At 46.7% G+C, this 21885-nt stretch overlaps 1 protein-coding gene across 11 annotated transcripts in view; it reads right to left on the reverse strand.

The window, feature by feature from the left end:
• Positions 1-21885, reverse strand: part of auts2a (activator of transcription and developmental regulator AUTS2 a) — a 294009-nt gene that overhangs the window by 8565 nt on the left and 263559 nt on the right. For 5 of the 11 annotated variants that reach the window (XM_047343419.1, XM_047343422.1, XM_035178492.2 and 2 more), the window contains 3 exons: positions 4126-4690; positions 2487-2779; positions 893-1131 (listed from right to left, as the gene is read on the reverse strand). In XM_047343419.1, the coding sequence (XP_047199375.1) occupies positions 893-1131; positions 2487-2779; positions 4126-4690 (1097 nt within the window). Of the gene's footprint in view, positions 1-892; positions 1132-2486; positions 2780-4125; positions 4691-11332; positions 12009-21885 lie in introns of those variants that run through there. The other 6 variants (XM_047343420.1, XM_047343418.1, XM_035178498.2 and 3 more) reach the window with 3 other exon arrangements.

Below are 21885 nucleotides of genomic sequence, written 5' to 3' on the forward strand. Positions count from 1 at the left end.
TATCTTAGAACATGCTTACAGATTGAGATTATGATTAAAGGTCCAAGATCTCCGAGATCAAAGTTCAAACACTTCCTAAGCCAGACCGTTTTCATCCTCCTCTTTCCGTGATCATCTCAAGACCTTGTAAACTAGCGTGGGCTCTGTGTCTCATTTGCTCTCGTTTTAGTGCAGCACAGGCTCGGAGTGAATATTTCCCCAGTCAAGACTAAACACTGCAGCCATAAAGAGGCTTTTTATGGCCTCATTAGCTGTCAGAGGCCTCACCATGCTGCCTTTGAGGTATCATCAGAGCCAAGCAGCCAGGCAGAGAGAGTGTGTGTGTGTGTGTGTGTGTGTGTGTGTGTGTGTGTGTGTGTGTGTGTTTGTGTGAGCTTTAGGACCAGCCACCCATTGCCTGTGGTCTCCCCCAACAAACAGCAGGGCTCTTAACACAAGGTATTTGCCAGTAATAAAACCCCCAAATGGGCCCAAATGATGTCATTAAATTCAGAATGAATTAAGTGTATTATGTTCTGAAAGCTGGCTCTGAAGTTAACATGCTTTGGGCGAGTTATTGCCAATTTAGAAAATAACTGCGTTCGAATCTAGAGACGATGCCAGAGAAAACACTAGAAAGGCTTTCTGGGAGAATAAAGGCATCATTGTGGTGTGGACGGACACACATGGTCATCATTGAAAGGCCGCCACAGAAACTCACAGTGTGCCGCTCACACACATGTCAAACTGTGAAATCTTCACTCTCCCTCCCACAGAGAGAAAACACTTTCAGGGCCATGCCCGCCAACTCCTCGACACGTGTAAGTCATTATCAGAAGAAACTCTTTGGTTGTGGTAGTATGACGTCACCCCCCCCTCCACCCCAATACAGTAGTGTTCTACTTATCCTCACATTTCTGCCAGGGGTACGCACCATAGGTGGTGCCGGGGTGGGCATGATGGCGTGGGGGAAGGGCGTGAAGGTGTGCTGGTGGGTGTGCTGGTGGGTGTGTTGGTGCTGATGCTGGTGCTGATGCTGGTGCTGGTGGAACTCGGTGCGCAGGTAGGGGGGAGGGCCCAGCGAGGCGCCGCGGTCGGAGTTTTGGGAGGCCAGGAAACGGGTGTTGAGCTCCTGGCGCAGAAGTTCTTGCTCTGAAGTAGAAATAAGAGGACGGGATTAGAACCAGATTTGTTAATGAGGGGAGAGTTCACACATTTTTACACAACAGACTCAGTGACCTCAGAACCGATGATGTAAGGTTTTATCCCAGGGACCTCAATGTGGTTAGGATTGTGTTGTTGTGGATTGTTTTTCTATTGGATCTTTGTTTATGGTGAATATAAAAGTTTGTTTCATAGGGCTTAACAAGGTGCGACATCCTCCGTCCTTAACCCTCAACAAGTGGAAGGAAAAAAATCTTTTTAACAGGGGAAAACTAGAGAGAGGCACATGTGAGGGATCCCAGGACGGACAGAAGTGCAATATCACAATGGAAAGGCCTGTCAATGCTTAAAATATGTACACATAAGAAACTGTCTGATAGAGATGAGGGAGCAGTTATGATATATATATATATATATATATATATATAAAAGGAGAGACAAGCAGTAAATGAGTGTGATTATTAGCATGTCATTTTAAATCTAAACGCGGCTCGACATGATTAAAACTGACTGACTGCTGGAACTGTCAAATGTTGTGATTTGATACGCTTCAGCCCCTCTGAGAGAACGACATCTGTTGTTCTAATAACCTCTGCGCAGCCTGTGGAGAAAGAATGGATTTCAAGTAATCGCTGGCTTTTCTTCTAAATTCAACAGAGCCGGGCTTGAGAGATTATGTCTCCTCCAGTGTAACCTTATCCTTCCTATTCCACAGTGACTCACTACAATATTTTCTGCATTCATTTTGAACCTTTATTGGTCTGGGAGTGGAGGTGGAATTTTCTCTTCATAAAAATGTCATTAGTATCTTTTGAATAAAATCCAGCTCGCTCTGTTCCGTATTGACCAAATTGATTTCTCACACATGAGCACCGTTCGAGGTTCAAATGGAAGTTCTTGGAATGTCGCCCCCTCCTCCTCCCACACTGACCCTGACATTTAGCGTAGCAGCGCTGCATGGAAATGTGCACGGGGTCTGGAATCACTTTTGCTATGTGGCCTGACTTGCTGCTGGATATTACTGGTGTGTGAGAATCGGTCAATCAGAGCATGACAGACTGAACTTGAACTGTCCACACCACTATTAACACACAAAACGCCAGGCATGGAGCACATGCAGATCATTGTGGACTCAGTGGCTTGATTCTCTAAATAATGACCACAGTAACACCTGTCTCCTCATCTCAAACGCTTTATAATCAAATGCTGCCTGTGTCTCGATTGTCCCCAGCAACAGTCCTATTGCAGCAACTGACTAAAATAAGTGTCAGTCAATGTACAGTCCTCTGCTACACCACTTGGGGGCGGTGTGGAGACATTTGCTTGCAGCCTGTGGTGTTTACCTGAATAGGCACTCCCAGCTGCAGGATGTCCAGGTGCTGGCAGGGCGCTAGACGTCAATGGTGGTGGTGGAGGTAAGGCTGCTGGAGGAGCGAACATATTGGGGTGATGTGGGTGTGGCGAGGACTGCAAGGCAGGGGGGAAGCCGTGGGGGGTACTCTGGTTAGCAGCCAAGGGCAGGGGAAAGGTAGAGGCTGCTGCTGCCGCCGCGGGAGGGGGCGGGTGGTGGGGGAGGTGAAAGGAGGGACCAGGGGGCCCGTGGGGCTTGGAGCCTGGGGTGCTGCTTCTGCTGCTGCTGTAAAGAGAGTGTGAAAAGAAATGGGAGAGATCGGGAGAAAGAAGCCATGTTAAGTGAGGCGTGATATGTCAAAATTAACACTTGTTCCTCCACGCCCCCTAATCTCCATCTGCTCCGACGTTCAATTCCCTGCACAGTGTTTTCACACCTCAACTGTCTTCTCGCTTGTGCTTCACAGAATTCAGGACAAACATGATTTGTGAAAACACCACATTCGCAGCACCCTCAGATGCAAATAAAACACCACTGGCAAGCACAACAGAAGGAGCATCTGTCTTTGAGCAGCTTCTGTTAAGGCACTTCCTCCAGAGCCAGGTAGCGAACATGTGCATCGGAAATGGGAATCGAGGGAGAGAGGGCGTGTATGCATGTGTAAGCAAACAGTCTTTTGTAGTGTGTGTGGGGGTTTTCCCTAGGGGCAGCCACAGAGCCTGCGTCTCCACAGCTCTCCGTACTAAGCCTGAAAGCTCATTTGCAGCGCTCGCTCTTTGCTGTGGGCCCCGGCACCCGCGATTACTCTCAGCGGGTGCCAGGGCCTGTTGGGGCTCTGCCAGACTGGCAGCGCTGGCACAGAGAGTGGGAGGCAAAGCCAAGTCCTGAGAGCCTGTGAAGAGCTGTTGTTGGGACTGAGTGGGTTCTGAAGGAGCCATGTTGGAGTCCTGGAGTCTTTAATTAATGAAGCATCTCATAGGTCTCAGTGCTTTTCCACAGATATGGAACACAACAGATTAAAATTGGCCTTGAAGTAGCTCTTGTTATTTTTAATTTTTTAATCAAATGAAAAATAACCGAGATGTAGTTGTAGTGAATGTAGTTGAATGTATCAAGGGGAGTTCTGCTGCAGATTCTTTATAAGGTGACAAAATGACCATCCCTCTGAAGAACTGAACTCTATCTAGTCAAATGAACACGGCTCTGAGCCCATTTTCCTCCTGTTCTGCACAAATAAAATATGTGTATGAGTATGCTACTGATTCAAGGTTATACTAAACTATTGCATATGATTCCAGTATAACCGATGGGGGCTGGAAACTGCACTGATGACAATGTGGGTGGCTAATAAATCAGTGGCACTCAGGGAGCAGTGTGGTCCTTTTATTTCACTGTTATTAAACAGTGCTACTGTTTGGCTCAGGGACTTCCAGCTCTGCCTGATAGCAATTTACATGCTAATGGACACCGTGCGGATATCCAGCTCAAGAGATTTTCTAGTGTTTTTCATGTGTATGCATGTGGAAGTTTTGTCTGTACTGCATCGCAATGTATAATGAAACAAGACAATTGTTAGTAATGAACAGATCATTATCCCAGAACTGTGTGAGCCTGTGGGATTTGAGTCTTACCTGTGGCCGTTGAGGTTAAGGCTGTTGTAGACAGACAGGGGCCGGGAGTGGCAGCGGGATGGGGGCCGGTGGGGCCCTGCCTGACTGGGATGCTGTTGGTGAGGGTGGTGAGTTGGGAGGGCAGGCGATGGTGGATGTGGGTGAAGGCTGGGCGTTGGTGATGGCCGGGGGTGAGACAGCAGTTCAGGCTGATGCTGGGGCCGGGGAGGGGGGGGCAGCGAGGGCTCTTGGCCCTGTGCGAGAGGCAGGGCTGCGGGCGTCTGAGGCTTGGGGAGAGCCTCTGAACGTGGGGGCGGGTGGGCTGCGGCCGGTGCCTTGGTTGGGCTTTTCGCCTGGCTCCAGTTGGGGGACAGGGGCTGGGGGATGGACGGCTGGGGCTGAGTCAGGGGGATGTCTTGGGGGGGCAAAGGCTGATTGGGGGTGCTGGCTGCAGGGGGTTGGGGGTCCCTGCAGTTCTCCTGGCTCCGCTCTTGACTGCGCTCTAGGCCTGACACCTTGAGGAGGCCTGGGCCGTTAGGCTCCTGGCTGCCATTGGTGGAGGGCACATCAATGCCAAAATCTGGAACTGTGTGAAACAAAGAGAAAAACAGTGTCAACAAAAACAGCATCTCCAGTAACAATTCTTAGTTTTCAAGCTCAATGTTAAAATTAACACAAAGATAAACACATTTTACAGTTTGGTGAGAACACCAGTCACGATCATGGCTTTCTATAGACATTCATACATCAGAGGCTCAGCTCTACAGCTGTGAATAAGCACAATGTCCACCGGGATCAGTAAATAAACAGCAGATGAAATCCGCTTCAACACAGATGATGTACGTGAGCTGCCGGTCTGTTGTGGACTCTTGTCTTTCTCTCTACCTCCTCCTCTGCAAACTGGCACACACACATTCTTTTCTTACTCTTCCTTCCCACACTGACAAACCGTGCTGGGGTTTGCCGAGTTGCTGGCACGAGCATCAGTCCCTTCCCGAGCCTTTAGCACCGTCCCCCGGGAGAAACTGAAATGTGTTTTTCTTGTTCAGTCTAAATCAGTTTGTATCGTACACAAGGTACATTCTCAAGGTTAAGTGTGTTTTTCTTTGGATGACAGAACCTTCACTTTCTACACAAATTCAATGCATTCTGGTCAGATGTTTAATGAGACATTGTGTTTACAATGTTGGGCTCAGCATCGTGATGACTGCCACCCATGAGACTATGCATTTGCTGTGAACCTTTGATGCTCACCACTGGTGTTTCTATACCTCATGCTAACTAGCTTCAGATTGATGAATGTTAGCACATATTACAGGACTCATTAAGTCACTTTTGCATGTAGCGTGAAGGACGGCTGCAGATTTAGCTAGCTGTCTGATAAGGTGAGTATTAATTTTATGGAGTTTGAATAATTACCAAATAAGAAATGACCTGCCATTAGAAGCCCTTGGTGGACTCCATTACGTCCAAAGTGTAAATTAACCAAAAGAATGAAAAACGGTTGCTATACAATGTTGAAGTCACACAGAACAATAGCTAATAGGCCCACTCGCTCCAGAGGCAGAGAGGCTCATGGGGGATGACAGTGCATACATAGACTGTAATTAACTCTCCCATTGGCCGCAGGGGGGTTCAGGGGCAAGAGCGAGGGCTCCTCCTACCCTCAGCGAAGCCGGCTAAATCCTTCACCTGCCAGAGAGGTGTAGATGGGGCCCAGTTCCCATGGGCTTAGACAGCAGCCTGCTCTGCAGAGCTGCAGCCTGTCACACTGACTTCCATCTCACTGACACACGTACTCCCTCTAGACCAACTCCTGTGAGAGCAGGCTGAACTAACAGGGCCCAAGGACAACCTCCGCCCATTAGCATTAAAATGCTAAGTGAGGTATTAGCAGCCGCAGGTAATTGTGATATTGTACATAAGGGGTCAGAGGAGGTAATTCCTGATGCAAGATCACAATCAATATCAACAATCATCAGCCATTGACTTCTGCTCTGTGTGGGTGAGCTCACTGGGACATTTGCCAGCCCGTCAGGAGAGGAAAAAAGATTCGCTTTACCAGGTTGAAGTGTTTTTGTAACAGTCTCTTTTCCGCCTTTGGCCGAGAACAATGATGAGAAGTCGCAGTATCATGCAAATAGGCATCAGCCTTCAGAGCTAACTAACCCTTACATAAAAACTATAATCTCTTCTCTGGCCGCCTGCACACGAGACACGTCCCTGTCCAGCTCTCTCGTGCATCAATGAACAAGAAAGCCCAGCAGCCCTCGAATCCATCTGCCTCCTCCATGTCAGTCTTCTCCACTTACAAATGCTATTACCGGTCAAGAGAGACTGCTGCTGGCAAACAACTTCACCGCAGCAGACAGGAGAGAAGAAATCCCAATTCTCAAGTCTTCCGCTGCACCTCTGAGTCTCTGAGGTCCACGGCTTGTTTTGAGAATGTGCTAACGCGCTAAAAAGAAAGTGTCTATTCTGGTCATAATGAAGACTCCAGGGCCAGGCGGAGCGGGGAAGAAGAGAAGAGGAGTATACACCAGTTTCCCTCCCGTGAGGGTTCATTTGTCAGTCTTCTTCATCCCTGGAAACAAATAAGCGCAATTCCCTCTTGGTTTGCTTAAAATGTGGAGCCCTGCTGTTTCAGGAGCATTGTGTGGTTTCTAACTAGCACACACTGCTCGGTGAAGCGTTACAGTGGAGAATGAGGCCTGTGGGTGTGTGGGTTAGCTGAGGCAAAAGCGAGAGGCCAGATTTTAGAGGTAAATGGGGTATGGGAGGGTTTTTTGAGGGTCAGCCATGTGTGTGTGTGTGTGTGTGTGTGTGTGTGTGTGTGTCTGTTTGTGTGAGTGCTGGAAAGCCAATTATTAAGGCTGGTTGTCAGGGGACCCAGTGGAGGCTTAGGGGGATCACTCATTATCCCATGGTGAGCCATCTCCTACAGTTCAGTGTATTAGCTGCACACTCCACACTCATGGTTATAGCTACACTGCAGCATGTAATCATTAGATAGACTCCAACTCTGACCTGACTGCACATGATGAAATCTCGAACATAAAAATTGTATTAAAAACTACAATAAAATCAGTTATGAAACAGGTTAGTTGCAATGTCACTTGAGGGACCCATGTTGAGATCTTTGAAACAATCTTTTTACTGCGCTCTGATGAGAAAGTGACAGGAGACGTGTGTCATTCGGTTTAATATGGTGTTTGATCATTACTGCAGCACGTTGGGGGATTAATTTAGCATATTGTGTTTCATTAACATCGCTAGATACGACCTGGGCAATATAAATGATTAACAACTGAGCAACAACACAATCACAATCTTTAAAAAGCACAACTGGCAGCTCAGCACCTGTCCTTTTCAAAATACATTAGTGCCCAAGTCCAGCCAAACTATTTAGCTAATCTCTCTATTTTTCCTCCTCCGTCATGTGAGTGGGTGGTTATGACTACATCTGGGCTTGGAGACAAATTGCTATTGGGTCAACAGGCCTCTCTGACATCCCGGGCTTCTGGCCCTTGCTGTCAACCCTTCTGTCCTGTCCTCCTCAAAATAGCACCTCAACACATTCTAAACCCTCACACTCATTTATGGGATTTCATCCAGGCAGGGGTCACATAGCTCCAATCACACAAAACCAACAAGCTAACACATAGCAGCAGCCATGAGACTGACAGCTGAGCTATGGCCACAGTGTGTCCGTCACAGTTATGTACTGAGCAGAGGTGAAATGCAGGGAGGGTTGAACCTGTCATGCTGATTATAGTTCTGAAGAGATGAGGCTGCTGTTTGGCCAACGTACAGATCCTTTATTTCCTGTTAATTCACTCATGTTTCATGCTGACTGTCTGCGTGGATGGTAAAAGTGTTGTGTATGCAGTACGGTAGCGTGAGCAAGCGGTAGATAGTGCCGCAAATAGCGCTGCACACACCAAGTTAGAGATATCTTCTGTTATTATGAGAAGTGTAAAAGTATTTTTGGTTCATTATGAAACTGTGGCGTAAATAACTAGAATATGGAGGGCCGCCACCGATGAGATAATTAATGTGAAACACTGCATGCGACATTTTGGAAAGAAGCAATACAACAAGTGGGTTTCCAAACTGACTCAAAAGCAAAAGGTCAACAATAATACATGGATTCCTATAATCATTACTGGACGGTGGCCAACTTAAGGTGATGTCCACCAATCTTTTTATAGCAACACATCAGCGCCTGTGACCTTCGCCTGAAGACAAAACAGTACCAAAGTAAGTAAGAGATAATTCCTACATCGACAGTCAACATCTCTATTTACAGCAACCAGACGAACCCGAGCAGGTTCAGAGTCACTGGACTGGAGGCTGTGAGGCTGCGACAGCTGTGTAACTGTTGAGAGCTTCTAGGAAACAGGTGCTAATGGTCAGGGAGGTAGGGAGCAAGGGAGGGGCAGGTCTGGAGGGAGGGCAGTCTGCCTGTGTACTTGGGGGCATGCGTTGATGCAATGATCAGCAACCTGTGGGTGCCAGTGTCATGCAGCAGTAAGACCTACGACTACCATCATCTAGATGTTTAGCAGGTGTATTTGTTAACTGTGTTCACCATTTGATTTGATCACGATTGCTTGCTCACATTTGTTAACTAGCACGAATAACAAAGTACAGCTGAGGCTGACCATTCACTTTGCAGCTATTTGGTCATAAAGAACTGGCCCAAAAAATGTACCTGATGATGAAACGTGATTTTTAACAGTTAATGCAATTCATCTTGTGTGGGAACATAATTGTAACAGATGTCATGAGAATTCATCAAATGTCAGCACGTAGTACTGCTGAAAGAAGTCATTAATATTCATCCTATGGGTACCGTTGATATCTGTATCGGATTTCCTGGTAATCCATCTAATGGTTGTGTTGACATATCACTATACTCACCAGGTGAGACTGGGGCTAGCAGCATAGCATGCTAAAGTCAATAGAAGTAGAAGTGATGGAAATAGAGGCAAAACAAGTTATTCTCCGCTGCTGGAGACAGCTCTTAGTGGAATTAATGCTGAATGTCTCCACTACACATCTATTATTGCTAACAATGCCTGTAGCTAAAGCAACATATAGCTCCTTTTAAAATACTTAGTGTGCTGAACAAGGACTTGTTGCCCTCATTGGAATTTCTATTTCTATCATTGGTATGACTCAGTAAACATTAATAACAATCAGAGTCTCTCTTTCTTGTGGACTGTGCATTCTGAAAATGGCAAGTCCCCCGTTGTGGAGAATGTTTTAAGAGATTTTTTTGCCTAGGGCGTCAGCCTGGAAACCATTTAGTCCCTGAAAAAGATAAATAAATAAAGATAAACACTTCATACTCTACATATTTAGTTTGACAACAAAATTTGAGTAGTAATTGAATAGCAAGTGATGACAGTGGTCTGACCTCAGGAGTGGTTTAAGCACCATGTGTTCCCCAAAGAGCTCTTTGGAGAGGGACCGGGCTGTTTATTTGTTCTTAATGAAGACTGCCGTCACATTAATGGTGCACATCTTTAAAAGATCTCCTTCCCACAGAGAGGAGAACAATAAACAGCAGACTGCTAGTTTCTGTCAGCTTCCTCTCTGTGGTATCATCGGTTTTGCATGTTCATGAAAGCCACAGTCTGAACTCTGAGACCCATCAAGCCGATGTACAGCAGCATCTTTCCCTTTTCTCTCCATGTTTTTGTGCCTTTACAAAAAACTGGCAATTTTATTAGGTACAGATATACATGATAATGCAGTCCAGAACAGCAGCCCTCCAGTGAATAAAATGCGTGTGAAACTTACAATGTTCTCACACTCAGGAGAGTCTGTCTTCCTCAGTGAAATACCCTGGGGTTCATATTAGTGGATGACATCTGAGCTTAACTCCCATGTCTGCAGGACTGGAAGGTTTTCAGATCCCTAATGTTCGAATACAAGTGCCCACAGTGGCAACAGTCCATGAAGCCTAAGTCTGCACATTAACCAAGGGATTCATTTCTTCATCTGCAGACACACAACCCCACAATGCACCTCAACAGAGGCTTTACGTGATCCATCTTTTTCCTGCTATACTAAAAGCTACAGGGTCTCCAAACGTTTACAAATGTAACATTGAATTGAAAAGCTAGGACTTGTGATATTAGCTCAGAAACCTTCCAGGGAGATTTCGCCCTGATCTCATAGCCAAAGCCTCCAGAGAATCTCCAGTCCATTAGCTCCTCATCACTCCCTTCTTCAGCTCTGAAGAATTTAACAGCATTAGCTGCTCTCAGATCAGTAACACTGTGATACCCCTTTACGTCTCCGGAGTGTCGGAGCACCTCGCAGCAATGAGTTCACAGCACACAGGCATGCATGTTGGACGTGCCCCAGATGGGAGCTCAAGGCTCAGGGGGCCTGACAATGATTGACGCCTCCCTGCTGGTCCTCCCAGACTCTCCGTCATGTCAGCAACTCTCTAAAGCTATAGCCAGGAGGGGTGTTGGGTTACACAGCATGGACATCCTACTGTGTGGAGGGTCTTGGACTGGAGCTGTTTTATTAGTGCTAGACTCCCAGGGGTGGCTGGGGAAGGGGAGTGGGAAGCTAAACACAATTAAAGGAGGGGGTTCGGGTGAGCAGGCCAACTATTCTGGCTGTGAGAGCATGACATGTGTAGTCTTTCAGTGAGAATACCACAGTGTGCTGATATCACCTCACAGTAACACAAACCGCTGCTTTAACAAGCACTGATCGAGCAAGAGGCCAAAAGCAGGCGGGCGGCAGGGGGAGAGTTGTTAAGCCGCCTCTCTTAACATCTATATTTCATGCCTGTCTCATTTGGTTTATGAATTTTGCATTACAACTTGTAAAGCCAAAGTTAGTGCGTATGTAAATATAGTGTGTGTGTGTGTGTGCAGTGATGTCATGCTGCACGGTGTGTGCAGCTATCCACACACACACAGCCCACATAAACCCCTGACTCCTATTATACGATAGGACTGTCTGTTGCTGTGATCTTCTGTGAAATGGTAGCAATCTTGGGTAATTGGGCTGAGTGAGCCACTGAATGTTCTGAGCTCTATTGACAGATGCAAGGCCATGAAGTGCGGCTGTCAGACCACAGAGCACAAGCACTTACACATGTTTACAGTATGAGTGCAAGCGAGAAACGAAGGACAAACAAGAGTGACAGAATTAGAGCACAAAGGGAAAGAAACTTGCTCTGTCCTGTCTGTCCTACCTTTCTTAGTATCCATTCGTGCTCCTTTCATACTCTGTCTGGTAGGGCCAAAGTCTTCTGTCTTCTCTCTCTCATGTCATAACGAAGCCATTTACTATCAGAGAGCTGCAGCGACAACACACTTCCACCCACAGTAGCTCTGATTACAGGTGCTCCTATAATTGCTCTTAACTGCTTCTGCATCTCAGTCCTACTGCTCCCTTCTCACTCCACCAGCATGTGGAAAATCTGCTGTTGCTGCTTAGACAGCTCCCAAGGCCTCAACGTTTGGACAGCCCCCCCCCTCGCCACTCCCCAGTACACCATCACCATCTTTATGTGCACATGAGGATGTAGCAGTGGGGTCAGTGGTAGCAGAGAGTCTCACTTCCAGCTCTCCTTTAGAGAACAAATCTTTATATATCCCTGAGGGTGTGAGGTCAGGCTGGAGGGTCCGTAACGGGAGAAGAGCTGGTTCAGGGACTTGACGACAGGCATGCTGGCACAGGTGACCGCGAGAAGGGCTCGGTAGAAAGCCGGCTAAAGGGCCAGACTTTTACAGCTAGGGGCCTGTGCAGGGCAGCCCTCAGGGGGACACTTGTTGCCCGCGGCTGACAGATCCTCTGCAGGTTTGGCTGTCATGCCAAGGCTCACTGAGGCTTTGAAATAACAGCAGCGTGTAATGAGGAGCCGTCCAGTCCACAGCATTGGTCAGCACACACCGTCACAGTGGTGTAAAACTAAACTCAGAGACAAGGCAGCTGTGGAATGAGCCAAACCGTTTGACCTCAAACATGTCACATGTACATAAGCCAGCTGATGTGACTCCTCACAGGCCTTGATATCTCTACTAGTGAGGAGTGAGAAATGGTCGGTGGCCAATGTAGATGTTTTGTGTTCATGTTGTTCCCTGGAGAGCAGTGACAGGGCTTCTGAGAGGCCCACAGCACGGTACATCTCACCATCTCTCCTCCTCACCCAGCCATGAACCTTCTCTGCCAGTTCAGCCTCGCAGCAGTAAGCATATGTGCACATACCACTATTGATTTAGACAATATTTTGAGGACTGGGGGGAAAACACTATGCAGACTGAGTCATTACAGTGTTATACATAAGCCATTTTCAGATATGGGAGTTAACAACACAGCAGGATGATTCCCGCTCAGGTGCGTTCACAGCAACACAGAATTTTCGGGAGCGTTCAGGTGAGGGGTGGGGCCACAACAGGAGGCAGGATGTATGTAAGTGTATGAATTCCGCTGCGTAGATCACCAAAAGCTCTCTTATCACCAGAGCTCTCTTGATATCTTTGTTGGCACTGCTTTTTCATCTTGAGACATTTGTATTGATTTGGTTTTGTCTTACTTTGTTTTGTCGGTGGCATCTTAGAAACATCATCAACATGCCACCTCGTTGCCAATCCTCCTTAGATAATTTCCTGCTGTGTTCTCACATGGGCTCACTCGGACATTATCCAGACTTTTTACCAGGTGGCTGGCAGGAGAAACTCCAGAGAATGTCAGAAGATTATCTGGAGTTCAGTCTATGACTGATAGCAGCTTTTATCACTATGCTGTGAGAGCTACAGTTACAGTTTGTCACTCTGGCCTACGGAATGTCAGCAGCACATCATGAGACTTTTTACACACATGTAAAACATAAAAGTGGCTTTCAAGAGTTCCCTTGTGAAAAACACAAGTTATGTTTAAATTTAGTGTTTGTCAAATAAAAGGTGTGTATCTTCAGTCAAATGTATTTCTGTCATCATAAAACATTTACAACCCCCGCGGCTGTCAGATCCTTTCCAAAGCAGCGTCTGAAGACTGTAAACTACACTAAAGTGACAAATTACAGGTGGGGAAGAGTTTAGGTCATAGCAAAGACAAATACGCCTAAAAACAGCAGCAACATCTCAGAAAAAGGAGTGTCAGCGAAACTCAAGCCTTTCAAACCACACTGACTGGCACTGCAGCATGTGTTTCTTGTCAGTCACTGTGGCAGCTTAAGGAAACAATAGACAATCGCCTCTTGAACCAACAGAGTACAAACGCAGACATGCTTAAATCTCAATTACAGTCACATGGTCATAAAAAACCCACACCCGCTCATAAACACCTTCAACTTTCTCTCTGACTCACACACACACACACACACACACACACACACACACACACACACACACACACACACACACACACACACACACACACACACACACACACACACACACACACACACACACACACACACACACACACACACACACACACACACACACACACACACCTCTACCAGTCAACAGGTCCAATGCCACCCTGGTTGAGATCAGTACTGCGGCTCTATGTCCGCTGGTTGGATCTGTTCTATGTTGGCCTGTTCTCCATGAAGCCCTTTCAGTCTGTCAGCGAAGCCAAGTGGACTGTACCAAGCCAGCCCATGGGGGGTGTCAGTTCATTGTACAGTTGGCTCCTCTGAGGTGATGGACAGCCTTGGCTCTCTCCCTCTTTCAAGACTCTCCAACTGCATCAAGGGGTGTTGACACTCTGCTCATCCATTGTGTCAAGTGGAAAAAGCTCTCTTTCATTCTCTGTTGTTCCTGCTCTTTCCTTTCCCCCTCCCTCTATTCAGCTAGGAGGCTGAGTAGTAGAGTAACTGGCTCGCAGCAATAAGGAGAGTGACAGCTCGAGCTGACACACTGACACCGCTGTGATTTCACCAGGGAGATAGACATCGAGGGCTGGAAAGAGAAATCTGTCCCCAGAGAGTCATCAGTCTGGGCCTCTTTCACTCTTTTTCAAATGGGGCCAACTGGTTTTACACACATCCACACTGCACATTCCGACTGCTCGCAAAGATCAGATTAAATGCAGCCTGTGCCGTGTGTTAAAACTCATTCCACAGGGGTTACAGCTTGAATGCATAGATCAAATGTCTGAAAACCTGGAAAAGTGTCAATTTCCATGTAGCTGTTTCTAGTTTAAGTCTTCGTCGGCATTACAGAAGCTGCCTATGTGTCTACATGCATGCAAGCGATTCAAGTGCTGTCTCATTATGCCCTTGCTCAGGTTTCACTGCAGTTGGATTAGCGGAACACCCGAGGCAGAGTCAGAGCCGTTAATGGCCATCTCTCCTCTCCTGTCCACTCGGACTATCCCTCCTTCCCTCTGGCCAGGAAATGCTGTGTGGTCCGCTGATGAGGTGGTGAACCTACCCGTCGCTCACAAAAGGGGAAGCTGGGAGGTGTAACCAGGCCCAAGTTCTTACTCTCTTCTGGCTTCCCCTCTTTCTCACATCAACATGCTTTTCCAAAATAACACCACAAATTAGCTGAGGGCTGCTGGCAAACTTCACAGTGGTGAGCTATGGCTGGGGGACTGTGATACTTGGCGAGGGAGGGTTAGAGTCGGGGAGGCTGTTTGGGATTTAAGCTGTTTATTTGAACTACACTCTCATCCAAACAGTCAGCTGCACCTCTGCTCCCTCGTCAAGCTTCAGAGCTTAAGCTAGGATTGTGGTGTTAGTGGGGAGAGTACAACTTGATACCCCCCTTCTGGCAGCGGCTGCCCTGAGCTTGGGTTACTTTATGGGAACAATGCGGCCTCTGTCCACGGCCTCCTACTATGTGAAGACATGGGCTCAGACAGGCTCGCTAGTGTCAGGCATGGCCAGGGGATTCATACATCACAACACCACACTGCACACAGACTGAGCGCAGGGTTTAGGGGGAAAAGCTTCCAAACACAGCTTCCCAGCTTTGCCTGTAAATGGCCCAGCAGAGCCCCTGTCTCAGCGCTCTAAGAGCTAAACCAGACGTGCAGCCCGTACCGGTGCAATGGCCCGTTTGCTCTTGGCTTGAAGGGCCTGAAAAAGTAATCCCTTCTGGGATTTTGGTTTTTGTACAACAGTATTTACAGTAAAACCTGACACATGGAATAAAGAGGGAATGTTGGAACCCCGAAATCAAATAGCTCCCCCCTGGAGCAGCTTAATCTGCAACAGATGGTGACAGTCTGATGGACGTTGATGGGTTTGGGCAGGCCTCTAAGAACAGTGGCCAAAAGCCAGAGATGATGAACCACACGATGGTGATAAAATGGAACACTGTGCAGCTCATTACACTTTGTTTATATCAAATGCACATGCTTTAAAAGTTGCCTTTCGAGAATACCCCCCCACACACACCACCAAGCACAAATTAACCATGTCCTCTCCACCCACTCAGACACAGTGGGTATTGAGATGACACCAAACACAAGGGGGCGATATTGTCCTAAAAGTGACATAGCCCCATCTCAGTTTCCTAACACTGCTTGTACCTGACGTTATGCAGTCAGTAGCCTGTGGAATTATAATGAAATGCAGTTGGAGACAATGAAAGCCAGGGAGTGTGTGTGTAAGGCAGAAACACATGCAAGGGATCTATGGACCGCTGCTAACAAACCAGGATCCTGCTCTGTAGTCCTCTCTAATCTGCCCCGCGGCTCATCAGGGCTTTATTTCTGCTCTGCATATTTATGAGAATCAGAGAGGGTGAGAAAGGAAAATAAGATAACCTCCTCTCTTGTGGGAGAAATTAAAGCCTTTCTTTCATCAATCCTGATCAGAGTCCTCTTGCTCTCTCACAGGCTTTTGTGCCTCTTACAAGGCTGTATTTACACTTTCACTTCCACAGAACTGACCCTACTGTGGTCCTGGGAAACAGAAGAAAATCCTAAACATCTTCTCTTTTTTAGAAAAAAATTTAAAAATCCCAAAGCTGCAAGACGGCAGTAGACAGCATTGGACCTCAAAGTCTGACTTTAGGCGTCTATTTCCTGGATTCCTGCAGTGACAGTTGAGGATTAGAGAGATTAAAGCAATGGTCATTTATTTGATGCAAGAAAAAAGCTTGAACACGATGTCAACACCCTGTGGTGTCTGAGGAATCCAATCCTAAACAGTTCACACTATTTTACTATGGGGGGCCCCCTGGCATTGTTTTATCTAACTAACTCTCCATGAATATGTAATTCAAAAGGGTGGTTCCATTAACTGTGTGTTGTTATCCATCCTTTTCATCAGCGGGATGTTTTTTTAAATAAGTGAGACCAAATCCGACTTCATGCTGCTCAAAGCAACACCAACACTGTTGGAGTGAACAGTATCGTCTTATCCATGCTGTTAATCCCATCTTCTTTTTAATACATGTGTCTGCAAAGCTGCGTGTCTGTTACAGAGCCCTCAGGCCATTCACCAGAATCAAAATCTATTTGATAGAATGACATCATGATGCGGCTGCTGCTTAAAACACTGATTTAGAGAGGCAGTGGGGGGAAAGTGGCTGAAGGGAGAGGAGCTAGAGAGGAGCACAAACTGTCAGACACGTGGTAGATGACGATAGAAGGGCCGGATCATTCCAGATCAGCACTCCTGCCGTTATGCATGCACACATGCGCTCACACACACATACACTCACACCTCGAAGCCACCACGAGGCCTCATTAACGCTGTATCCTCTCTGTCCATCTTTGGCAAAGTCACCTCTGCTGCAGGGACCAAAGACGGACACAGGCATAATTGGCCTGAACACAACCAACAGTGCACTGGGAATAGCTGGGTCTTGATAAGTGGTTGTGTGTGTGGTTGTGTGTGTATGTGTGTGTGTGAGAGAGTTACTTTGACCCTGTTAATGCTGCACAGTTGGCAGGAGAGTGGCTGATGTCACATTGGATCAGTGGATGCTGATGATGATGATGGGGGGATGCCTTCTCCTGGGAACACCAGATCGGTGCTTTCAACACCTCCATCCATCACCACTATCCTGTGGCATATCCGCCGTCAAAAAACATCAAGACACAGACAGCAACAAAAAAAATTCTAACTATAAAAAAGGATATCCACTCTGAAGGATAGTTCACGTAAGGTAGCGGCAGCTTTCGCCTAAACCCTTCATTTAAAAATAAAAATAGATTTAAGAGATGTGAAAAGTGAAGTAACCACGACCACCGCCATAAGAACAGCTAATCGGTTAAGTACTTCAGCTTCACCTAGACCAACACAAAAATGCCTCAGAGCATTAACAGACATGTACAGTTGCTCCCCATTCAGCCCTGACTGGCTGCTAAAGCACCACATATCTGAGTGGGGCAGACACAGAGGGGCCAGCAGGGAAACTAAGGCCTTTTCACTTTGATCTCTGGACTGCAGCCCATTTAAATGTTTGTGTTTGAGATGTAGACCTTTAATTTTGGCCTGATGGGTTCCAGGCTCTTTGGGTTTAGCGTGGTATGTCGGATATAGGAGTGTTTACACAGTCTCCCTCCAGCTCTCCTGGTGCTGAAATAAGTGCATTAAGATGGATGGATTTACTTAGTCTTTAACCTTGGGATTTGGGGAACAAACTCTGAATGACCTCTTTGTGCTGCCGGAGGGGATGGAGGGAGAGCGCCCCACACTGCTGCTGTGTGTATGCTTCCCCAGCACCAACAGACCCATTCACAACATCCTTAAACTGATCCTCAATCAACACATACGGTATTTTATACATATTGAGTTACCTGCCAGAAAATCTGAATATGCTGTGACTTTAGCAGGTCAGATATAAGGAAAACACAATATTGATACTGATAATGATGGGATACATAGTGGTCTGTTTGTGCACCATTTTGTTACAAACCAGTCTCAGTCTTCAATATCGTATTATTCATCTTCTATGCTGACTGATTGCATACAGTAAACCAATGTTAAATACACAATAAGGCTCACTGGAAGAGCATTCCCTTCAACTGAGATCAGAACTAAATATCAGAACTAAATATGTAAATATTTGGGTTGCTCTGAGCAGCCCAAATATTTACATCGTGATTTTGTGAAATACAGTAGCCATATTTGTCCGTCTGTCAGGTAGACAAGGTAATGTGAGATGTAGACATGGCGTCTGGGCCATTGTTTGCAAGAGCGAGGCAGTAAATCAGCCAGCGCTCCCCTTGATTTGTTAACCTTTGTTTGGCTGTGTCAGCAGAAGAGGCATGGCTGGAGCGGCCCCTTTCATGCTCATGAAATACAGCCTCTCCGTCTGTGGTGGCAAGCATGAAGAGGAAGGGGGGGGCTTCCCACTGTGCAGTACAGGATATTGAGCTTCCTTTACCCTTTAGAGATACATTAAATGCTCCTTGTGGGGGATAAATAACCAATAGAAGCAAAGACCACTCGGGAAACGCTTGGAATCTGCTTCAGTGATGTATCATTCAGAGTTAAGTCCTCCAGATCCCCGTCTTATTTCTCAAAACATTCACATTTATTAAATATCAAAAGAGGGGTATGATTCGTATTAAGCTTGCGGTTCAGCCAAAACAACAACAATGCTTTGTTCCAGCAGTAATGTCTGGAGGGAGGGTGCAGCAGCCTCTCTGTGACCTCACAGCCCTGGGGAGGGGAAAAAAAGAGACCGTCCTTGACTGCAGCCGTTCCTCAGGACGCACAAAAGGCCAATGGTAGTCAGGTCATCTTTCCACTGCGCATCAGGTCAAGTTTCATGGGCAGCCCTGATTTCTTGACATACCAACCCACACAGACGGCAGAGGTCAGCGAGAGGGCAGAGCAGGGAGCCCGGGGCAGTAAACCAACACTGGTGCTGTGAAAGGCCAACCTTCTCTTTCCAGTCCACTGAATGAGTTAAGGAGCTGCCTGGGTGATTTGTGGCGTGAATGTTGCTCTCTATATCACTTGAGATTACAGCAGGTGGCGGCCCACAGCCTGCAAGTGCACACAGCTCCAACACCAGTCCTCCTCTCAGGAAGCCCAGAGAGAATGAGACAGGGAGAGAAAAACAAGTTCTCAGCTCCCTCCCACACAGTAATACGCTCACAGGCAATTTTGCTGCCGGCGGAGCTCTCTATGACAATCCAGGGAGCTCTTCAGCTCTGATATCTGCCACAAAAGTTCACCTCCGCTTTTCCCTTTTCCACAATTTTTTAAACAATGTCATCAGCGCTGCAAATTACACCTCTCACATCGCATAGTGTTCTCCCTCCCTCGGTGACAGACGCACTCAAGCCCGACACACTTCACCAGCGGCGCTCTTCACGCTGGCGTCAGCCCCGGGTCTCGCTGTAGCACCGCTTCATTTTCACATTAACTCCAGTAAAGCATGGTGAAATCAGCGTTGTGCTGAGGGGGGAAACTGAGAATCACTACACTGTGCACTTCAATTCACCCCCACACTGAACTCGCTCTCACATCGCAGACACAGCTGCTAGTGTCTCACCGGGGACTGGCTGCTATAATACATCTACCAGATGAACTCTCATGTGCATTATCCCGACTCCCTTGAATAGAAAATCACAAGATGAGGATATTTCTAATAATGACCACAGTTTAAATATGACTTATGATAATGTATACACGGGTAAAAGGTAATTCAAGTCTGTGTAAAGCATGTGTATAACATTAAGTTTCGGTATCACGAAAGAAAACGTATTATTCTTTATTATGAAATGCTAGGGGCGTCTCTGTTGAGGACACAGACACCACGCATTTCCCCTTTAACTCACTTCAGCTGTTTGCTCTGCACCCGGGTTTGATTGACAGCTTTCACATCAGCGCTAATAAACCGAACCAAGCAGCAAAACAGACCTGAGTTCGTTTTAATTGAACCAAACAGGTTAAGTCTGAAATCACAGCGTGCACTAACAACCCTATTAAAAACAACCTATCAATAGGGGCTGGGGGGGTGGTTCAGTAATTGTAACATTACATTCCGAAGCAAGAAAAATCCCCCTCAGTCCATGTTTGTCATCACACACAAATAAAATGATGAGCGCACAAGGAAACATGTACAGACAACAGATGAAGGACAGATGTAGAAGATCAGATTATTAAAATGAGATTGTCTGTGAATCCCAGTTATCTCCAGTGACAGTTTGTGAAAGTACCTGATGTAAAATGGTCACTAAAAGCATCCATTCCATTTTAAATAGATTCCATCTATAGGGCACACACCAGACTCAGCAGTTCACTGATGAGAACATTTTTACGTCTACTCTTGATAAATGGCACTGCAGAGCTTTTTAAATGTCATCCGGCATTATCTTAATCTTGCTGCTGATGCTCGGCTCGACAAACAATGCACGTTGAGCCTAGTCTGTGCTGCGCAGTGACTTAGGTATGCGAGTCTTCAGGACAGTCGTCATGACAATATCATGAAGGATTGGATTGTATCTGGGTGACAAGATATTACTGGCCTTGGGCACAGCTTTAATCATTTGATAGATCTGTCTGCAGGGCTCTGTGATGACACACTGCACGGGTTTGTCATTACAGATATCTGTATCAACCCAGCACTTCAATGGACTCCCCAGACAACAGTCGCAGCGTTAATAAGGCTCGGTTACTGATTTCCACCTACAGCGCCTTGAAAGCAGCTGAGACTTCGGCGAAGTTGTGTATTTCACTGGCGGCCAGTGGACTACGCCGCGTCTTTTCGAATGGCTCCCGCCCTCCTGCAGAGCAAATGAATTGGGATAGGTGGCTGACACCTGCAGGCACATCAACAACCACGGTAATTGGAGCGAACATTTAATGAGTCCAAGTTAATGAAATCCATTCCTGAGCAAACTGAGCCCAGAGTGAGCAGGACTGAGGGAGAAAAACAGAGAGGGGAAGCAGGAGAGATAGTGCTGGTGACTCTAAGCTCCACATCACACACGAACTGTTGACACCGACGGCCCCGAGGTGACGCTGGCAGACGTCAGAAAACAAGAAAGCCGCATTCACATCAGTTGGATTTCCCTTTTTTAAAATGCAGCGTAGGCCCCGGGTGAAAAAACTCTAAGGCTTTTGAGGGAGCATGAAAAATACACAGTAATACAGTAATTATTGAGCAGGTGAGAAAGCAACGAGATTAAAAGATGAGGGACCAGCGCTAAGTCTTCAAAGAGATCTGACGTTGCCCTGGGCTGATTTCTAGTCCTGCTGCAGTGGAAACGGCCGACAGTCAGTCATTAGCAACGCTGCACGTCAGCTGCTGAATTACAATTTACTCCTCATATATTCAGTGCATCTTACCTTTGTTCCAATCCGTCACAATATGATCAGTAGTAATGGCACCCAGCTTTGAATAATACACACTTGTCCAGAAACACTGGAAGCACTGGTTAAATATTTTCTGATACTATGCATCTTTTGAAGCCTGGTGTATTCACCACAGACACTTTTTTCAGCACATGATGTGTGAAATGTTTACATCTTCCCCTGACCTGTTTCCCAATCGTAAGTAAAGCTGGGTTCTTCAGGCGACTGTAGATTTCCACACTTGCAAACTAATGACTCGTGTAGCAGCATCAGGAATACGGTTTTCAGCTTTGCTTTGTTTGGCAGTTGTTTTTGCATGCCGTGTTATGAATTTGTTACCTAGAGCCAAATAAGCATTTTATGTGTACCAACAGGAAAGTGCACAAACCGTCACACAAATAGAGACTTTTTGCACCTGCCCTTCGGGCAAATATTGACATTCATACAAGCCTGTTCCGCTGTTTTTGTTGGAGCTGTTGCCCATCCAGAGGTTTGGTTGCATTACAGCGCTGGTAATCCCCTCC

This window comes from Hippoglossus stenolepis, chromosome 15 (assembly GCF_022539355.2).
Source record: "Hippoglossus stenolepis isolate QCI-W04-F060 chromosome 15, HSTE1.2, whole genome shotgun sequence".
Lineage (NCBI taxonomy): Eukaryota > Metazoa > Chordata > Actinopteri > Pleuronectiformes > Pleuronectidae > Hippoglossus > Hippoglossus stenolepis.